Source organism: Rutilus rutilus (genome assembly GCF_951802725.1).
Source record: "Rutilus rutilus genome assembly, chromosome: 11".
In the NCBI taxonomy this organism is placed as follows: Eukaryota; Metazoa; Chordata; class Actinopteri; order Cypriniformes; family Leuciscidae; genus Rutilus; species Rutilus rutilus.
The window spans coordinates 41,781,571-41,789,187 of NC_140216.1; the positions used below are offsets into that span (position 1 = coordinate 41,781,571).

General features: G+C 37.5%; 1 protein-coding gene across 3 annotated transcripts; it reads right to left on the minus strand.

Annotated features, from left to right (window-relative positions):
- Positions 1-553: 553 nt before the first annotated feature.
- LOC311300345 (vitelline membrane outer layer protein 1-like) lies at positions 554-2,672 on the minus strand. 3 transcript variants are annotated; one of them, XM_084424597.1, is made up of 6 exons: positions 2,424-2,672; positions 1,560-1,678; positions 1,332-1,442; positions 913-1,094; positions 809-845; positions 554-633 (listed from the first exon to the last, which is right to left on the minus strand). In XM_084424597.1, the coding sequence occupies exons 1-4, from the start codon at positions 2,592-2,594 to the stop codon at positions 914-916; spliced, it is 582 nt and encodes a 193-aa protein (XP_084280723.1). In that variant the 5' UTR covers positions 2,595-2,672; the 3' UTR covers positions 554-633; positions 809-845; position 913. The 3 variants fall into 3 exon arrangements, with proteins under 3 accessions (XP_084280723.1, XP_084280722.1, XP_084280721.1); XM_084424596.1 differs by lacking the exon at positions 809-845; XM_084424595.1 differs by lacking the exon at positions 554-633 and having other exon boundaries at positions 669-845.
- Positions 2,673-7,617: the final 4,945 nt, after the last annotated feature.

A 7,617-nucleotide genomic window follows, 5' to 3' on the forward strand; every position in this document is an offset into this window, starting at 1 on the left:
TATAACAGTCTTTGAATACAGATGTATAACTGATTCTTGATTCTGGCACTGTTTGTGAGACTTACTGCAAGAGTGAGTTTACAGTCTTCTCAAATATTAAAGTATTAAAATGAGGTTTGAATTTCTTTTACATCAAATCATTTTCTGAACGTGCATTGTGCCATTTTAGCCAAACAAGCATTTATGTCTTTAGAGAGGCAAAATGTTTACGGTAACATTACACTAATGTAGTGTTCCTGTAGAGTACGCTAGTCATTCTCAGGGAATGCATTAATGGAGAAGACAATTACTTTTGAATGCAATATAAGTCACTTTAGACCAGTGGTTCTCAAACCTGTCCTGGAGGACCACTAACACTGCATGTTTTCGTTGTCTCCCTAATCAAACACACCTGATTCAACTCATCAGCTCATTAACCCATATGAAAACATGCAGTGTTAGTGGTCCTCCAAGACAGGTTTGAGAACCACTGCTTTAGACCCTCTGCCACATGCACTAATGTAATGAACGATCTGACGTAAAGTGTTGTGCAAAACAATGTGAAACTACAAGGTTCAGTTTAGAAAGTCTTTATTGCTGATATTTGACCACAGTTTCAGTAGAAGTTCAGGAGTCTGCAGAAGAATCACGAACCTACAAGAATGAATGAGATAAGTTCAACTACAAAAGCGGGGTGCAAATGTCCTGATCATCTGGTTAGGCTTTATCTTTTTATGATATGACCGGCTGACTTTACAGATTTACAATACAAAACTGTTGTATGACATGGTTTGTTAGTTTATCATAGTATGATGAATAATTGCAATACATTTGATCTTCTTGCTGTTCTTGTCATCCTCTTAAACCTGAAAGAATAAACAGATTTAGTTGATCTGCAGTGTGTCCGTCTGAGTTTGATTGCGATCACGTCACCTTAATCGCAGCAGAACATGCGCACGTCATTGAGAGCGGTGTCGTCTCCGTCTCCCTGTGATGGTTCTACCCGGGTCTGTATGCCGCAGATTCCTTTTCCTTCACAGGTTGGGCTCCAGTCACCCAACGTGCCCCAGTTTGAGCCGTGACCTTGCAGCACTTCACCTCCACTGCATTTGAAACTGGAAAAAAATTCAGATGTGACAATATCATGATAAAATATGTAATTGTGCTGTTGGATTGAATGTCAGTCACATGATCACCTGCAGCCGGCGGCCTAATCACTGCAATCTTGAACAGCAGCACGACTGCGAGTGTGATATTAACTAAGCTACTGATATGGACCCAGGATGGGTAAGAGATGGCGTAAAAGGTTTACACGGAGTAAGAGATGTTATAACATGCACCACAAAACTCACTTGAGGATGTTTGCGGCCGTATCATCTCCAGATCCTTGGGAAGGTTCAACTTGAAGCCGGAAAGCTGTCAAGAATCCAGAACACCTTTGAACCTTTCCCCAGTCACCCCAGCTGAAGAAAACACACAAAGAGGTTTCCTGATCAAATCAATCATTAAAGAAAATCCTCAATTTACTTAAATAGCTTAAACACTTAATGCAATAATTGTTAATAATCTGAGTCCATTACCCTCCTACGGTGGACGTAATTGAGCTGTACTGCTTTGGGTTTTTGTACTGATCGACACAGAAAAGAGTAATCCCATTGAGCGCTGTATCGTCACCACCAAAAATAAGAGCCGCTTCCACCTTAAAAGAACAAGACAATCTTCCGTTTGAAAGAGGTAACTTTAACCCAACCCATAGTAACGTTTATCTCCATGCTCTTTAATGGACATGAACTTTAGAAACCTGGAATTAAATGACAAACAGCAACTCCACAGTTTTCAACCTTTGAAGCATTCATCCACTACCCTGGTAATCCAGAGTTCTTGCAAGAGCACAAGTTGAATTTGCTCAGCGAGTTACTCTGGCGTCGAGTCATGATGCTCATTAAATATGCCCCTCGAGCTGAGCTGCACCAATCACATCGGGTTATCTGATAGAGGCGGAGCTAAACCGATGACAACAGCGCTGTGACAAAGTCATTAGTAAACATTGCAAGATGGCTATGGATGAACACCAGTTGTTTGAAACGGCTTTGGCCGCTACAATGAACGAGTTAGACTTGGCTTTTTATCGAAAACAGGAACAGAAGACGCCGCTCAAATCCTTCCTTTGCAAGAAGGGCGTTTTTGCTGACTGGATACGCCAAAAGTCTAATCTACCAGATAGCTCCGCAGGTAGCGAAGCGTATGGGATTTATTGTGGTGATTGGTCGTAGTGTTATCCTATTGCGTGCACTGAGATTTTCAAATGCAGGCTTGGTGCCGCCCCTCGAGCTGGCCGAGTTTCAGTATTCGACCCCAGACCTATTGATCTTTTAGATTTAGGTCTGGATTTCCAGGCTACTCATCCACCCCCATACTAGCAAAATAATCAATGCCCAACTTACCTTCAAAGAAAACCCTGCGGCGTATGTTCCACTTGGACACATTTGCACAGGCCCCCAATCTCCCCACTTCATCCCATTCTTCACCGTCAGCTCAGATCTGTAAGATCGGTCGGCGCTCACATGCCCAATAATGGCTAGCAGTGAAAACATCATGGAAAAGAAGTGATGCATTGCTACAGCACTGGTCTGAATACTGAGAATTATATTAGTTTTTAGATAGACTATCTGCAGAAAATGATAAAGCAGAGACAATATAATACCATAAGGAAGAAGCCTCCTATTTATACACAAGAATCATTAACCACGATGTCCATTCCATCCAATCAAAGTACTCAAAGATCAACCCCTACCATATTTGGCATATTAAGAAATTATGTTTTATTAACAAAGTTCGGGAGGAGCACATTAACATAATAAAGATAATCAAACCTAATTAAACACGTGTGGAGAACATTCAGTTAATCAACTCAATCAACGAGTTAAGAGGTATATATATATACAGCAGATGATCACGCTTTGTATGGGGCGCCGTTTGTAAAGCGGCTCATGCTGAAAATAATAGCAAAGTTTTGTCACATTTAGCTTCAAACAATGTTTAAAAAACTGGTATGAATTTTTGACGGTCACTTTTTAGCACATTTACAACAATATCAACTTAGATATATTTAAAATAGTTAAATCTAAATATTAAATGTTACACATATGTTAAATCTAAATGCTAAATCTAAATCCAAATGCTAAATCTTAAATCTAAATCTAAATGCTAAATCTAAATCTAAATGTTAAATCTAAATCTAAATGTTAAATATAAATCTAAATGCTAAATCTAAATCTAAATGTTAAATATAAATCTAAATGTTAAATCTAAATGTTGAATCTAAATGTTAAATCTAAATCTAAATGTTTCGGGTGAAACTAAATATTTAACTAATATGCAAATTTAAAATGCCGGCAACTGGGAGTGCCAAAATAAAAGCACGAGGAAGTCCGTGTGTGTTTATAGCATGGTTTAGTGTCAAATAATGAATAAAAACCATCTCATCCGAGGAATGGTCTCTCTTGGACATAGATTATCGTAATAACTACCTAAAATAATAAACACGTTTGGAGAAACTGTATTTGAAGAGTAGGCTAGTGTCACGTTTATGAAAAGTGCGGGACTTATGACCTGTAGGCTGCAGCCATAATAGCCAGCCACGAGGGGGCTCACTTTGACTGAATGTCATGTCATCACTCTGTCATCATATACAAATACAGTTTCTCCAATCGTGTTTATTATTTTAGGTAGTTATTATTACGATAATCCATGTCCAAGAGACCATTTCCTCGGATGAGATGGTTTTTATTCGTTATTTGACACTAAACCGTGCTATAAACACACACTGACCTCCTCGCGCTTTTATTTTGGCACTTCCGGTTACCGGCATTTTGAATTTGCATATTGTCACCCTCCTAAAATAATTGCCTAAGTCATTTTTTCAGGTTTCTCAGAAAACACAAAAAACGGAACCAAACTTCAGAGGCCGAGTAGACTTTCGTTCTTCTTACAGGGGTAGAAATGCATAATCTGTTCAACTGAGGATGTGGGTGATTTTACCAGAGGTGGCCAGCATCATGAGGAGATGACTTATGCAAAAAAATCATTTTTGTCAGAAAATGACTTAGGCAATTATTTTAGGAAGGTGACGTAAATAGATTCAACATTTAGATTTAGATTTAACATTTAGATTCAACATTTAGATTTAACATTTAGATTTAATATTTAGATTTAGATTTAACATTTAGATTTAGATTTAACATTTAGATTTAGATTTAACATTTAGATTTAACATTTAGATTTAGCATTTAGATTTAACATTTAGATTTAGATTTAACTATTTAAAATATCTCTATGTTGACAAATATTTATTGTAAATGTGCTGAAAAGTGACCGTCAAAAGTTCATACCAGTTTTTTTAAACATTGTTTGAAGCTAAATGTGACAAAATGTTGCTGTTATTTTCAGAGTGCGCCGCTTTACAAACAGCGCCCCATAGCTTTGGTCAAAGGTGTTGTCAACTCTGGGCTTGTTGGCTTTAGCTCTAGGGTTTTTTATACTCCTGTTGTTTCCCACTGAAGTTAGGTTCTAATCTTCACCTTTTCATGTCCTTGAACTCCAGTAAACTCAACCAAGATGGCTGATTCCCTTTTAAGGTTCTAGAAGTAGCTGTGTCCCAATGTGAAGGTCGCATTTGAATGCCGTTTGCTTCACCGCGACAAAGGCTACCCTGATTCAAAAGCGATGCCAAAAGCACCCTTTGTTTCCCCGTGAAAGGAAGGATACATAAAAGGATCCTTAGCGGCCTATCCTACCCCATAAATGAATGCGCGCCGGTGACGACTGCATTTTTATTTTAAAAAAAGATGTCCGAGAGTTCAGTGGTGGATGGAAAATTCACATTTAAATGTATTATGTTTTCATGTACTCAAACAGCTAGTGAAACCATTGTTAAAAGCCACAAGTTTTTCTTTCTTATAAACTTCATCTTAACTCTGTCACCATTGTGTGGCTTCATTTGTCAGGTGGTTTGAGGCAAAACTTGTGCTAATATTAGTTTAATGACCTATTTGCAGTGGTGGAAAGTAACTAATTACAAATACTTTCGTTACAGTACTTGAGTAGATTTTTCGATTTTTTCTACTTTCTTGAGTATAATTAAATTGTGGTACTTTTACTTTTACTTGAGTAGAATAAAAATAAAGTATTCAACTTCGCTACATTTATTTTTCACCAAAAGTACAGAGTACTTTGATGCCGACGGAGCAACAGAGCGACCTTACATTTCACAAACACATTTCAAACTACTGCGTGCGGTGGAGGCTGAGCCCTCAGCCCTCAGCCCTGCGCTTCAGCCTGAAAGCGCTTCAGCCAATAACAGACAGGTCTGACTCGGGTGCAAAACCAATCAAAACTTCCAGTTCAGCTGGGGGGCGGGGCGTTCAAACCGCGCTTTGTCATTCAATCACTGGCGCTCGTGTTTAGAATCTGTATCGCTAACGTTTCCATATTTTAGTGAATGTAAGTGTGAGCTATGCTCATATTCTGATTTTAAAATGTAATTATGGCAAATCCTGAAATGGGTCATCCCATTGATATTACCAGAGCACTGAGCATTTGAAGTAAATAAAAAACTCGGCTCATAACATGGACACCGTTATTGCATGGACGGAGCAAGAACAATGTAAGTGTCTTGAAAACATGAACACAGTTCAATTGAAAGGTAAAGCTCGCCCTCTTTAACAATACAATTAAACTAAATGTACGAAGCAAACTTTGTACAAAGCTGAAAACCCTCAACAACAGTGAAATTGGATTGCATGATTTATCTGTCAATCAGATGCATGTAAAAGTGTAGTTCGTTACTATAGCAATAGTCGGCTCCCAGCACATTTTCGGTAGAACGGGGAAAAAAAGGGCATTTAATTTTACATGTTATACCCCCACTTATTTTATTTTATTTTTTTTACTGGCACTTTTTTATTCATAGCTCTCTCTTTTTTATCAGACCTTTCACTAAACCTTCTTTGCTTTCAATTATGAAATTATTCAAATGATCTTACCTGGACTTACTTTTAAAGATTAGTAATACAACATTTGCTCTTGACAACAGGGAAAGCTAGTATGTTTGCTTAACATACCGTCAAAAACTACAATTTATGAGTTTAATATCATGTTTTGCTTCGAAATCAAAATTACTTGAAATCACTTCTGTGGTTTCATGTAGGAGAATATATTATTTTATTAAATTCTATAATACAGGCTGTTGATTAGCATTGCATTAATGGGTTAGGTCACCCAAAAATGAAAATTAGCCCATGATTTACTCTCAAGTCATGGTGTATATGACATTCTTCTTTCAGACGAATAGTTATATTAATTAATATAAATGTCCTGGCTCCTCTAAGCTTTATAATGGGAGTGAATGGCTGGAAAAAAATTAAAACCCCAAAAAGTGCATCCATTCATGATAAAAAAAAAAAAAAATACTCCACTCGGCTCCCGTGGGTTAATAAAGGCCTTCGGAAGCGAAGCCATGGGTTTTTGAAAAATACCCATATTTATAACTTTATAATCTAAAATAACTAGCTTCCGCCAGAGGTATCCTACGCAAATTGACTTGCGCCACAAGAGTAACCTGTGACACATGTATGACGTAGGATGTACTGTAGGAGTATCGTGAGCTTAGACGCCTCTCACGGCTCAAACAAATAGGGCTGATGCTGCTCTTCTAATATATATTTTACATTGTGCGTCGAGTCAGGGGTTAGTCTTCCACCGTAAATCGATGCGTATGGTCGTCTGGCGGAAGCTAGTGATTATAGTTTATACATTTTTCCTTACACAAACACATGGCTTTACTTCAGAAGGCCTTTATTAACCCCCTGGAGTAAAAGTGGAGCATATTTATTATGAATGGATGCACTTTTTTGGGCTTCAAATTTTCTCCAGCCGTTCACTGCCATTATAAAGGTTGGAAGAGGACATTTTTTAATATAACTCTGATTGTGTTCGTCTGAAAGAAGAATGTCATATACACCTAGGATGACTTGAGGGTGAACTATCTGGGGCTAATTTTCCTTTTTGGGTGAACTATCCCTTTAAAGACACATCATTCTTATGAAAATACCTGAGATAGCTTGATGAACACGGATATATTATAGCTATCATGTGTTTGTCTTCAGTTTCATCTCTATTTGCATGTTTTTATATCCATATTGGCATTTCCTGAAACGTCATTATGTGAATCATTCTATGAATCTCACTTGTGGACTTTCTGCGTGAGGTATGAATCAGTGTGTACTGGGCTTCCAGTATGAATGAAACAGAATTGACATGAGAGTGTTTAGCGCTCCATATCGCTATCATCTCCCCATTTTGGGTAAAAATAGAAAAATAATACTAAAGTAAAGTACTTTGTAACGTAGTTACTTGAGTAGTTTTTAAGCAAACTACTTATTTACTCTTACTTGAGTCATATTATTTTTCAGTACTTCTACTTGTACTCAAGTAAATTATTACTTAAGTAGCAATACTTTTACTTAAGTACAATTTGTTAGTACTCTTTCCACCACTGCCTATTTGTAATATTTGCACTAGTCTTACCAATGAGGAGGAGGAGCAGAAGTGTGTGTGTGTTTATGTCTGTGTGTTCAA

Coding starts and splice junctions, on each gene's coding strand:
- LOC311300345 (XM_084424596.1), bottom strand. CDS start 2,594: ATGCATCACTTCTTTTCCATGATGTTTTCACTGCTAGCCATTATTGGG. Junction 1,679..2,423: donor CCGCAGGGTTTTCTTTGAAG/GTAAGTTGGGCA, acceptor TGTTCTTTTAAG/GTGGAAGCGGCTCTTATTTT. Junction 1,095..1,331: donor ACGGCCGCAAACATCCTCAA/GTGAGTTTTGTG, acceptor ATTTTTTTCCAG/TTTCAAATGCAGTGGAGGTG.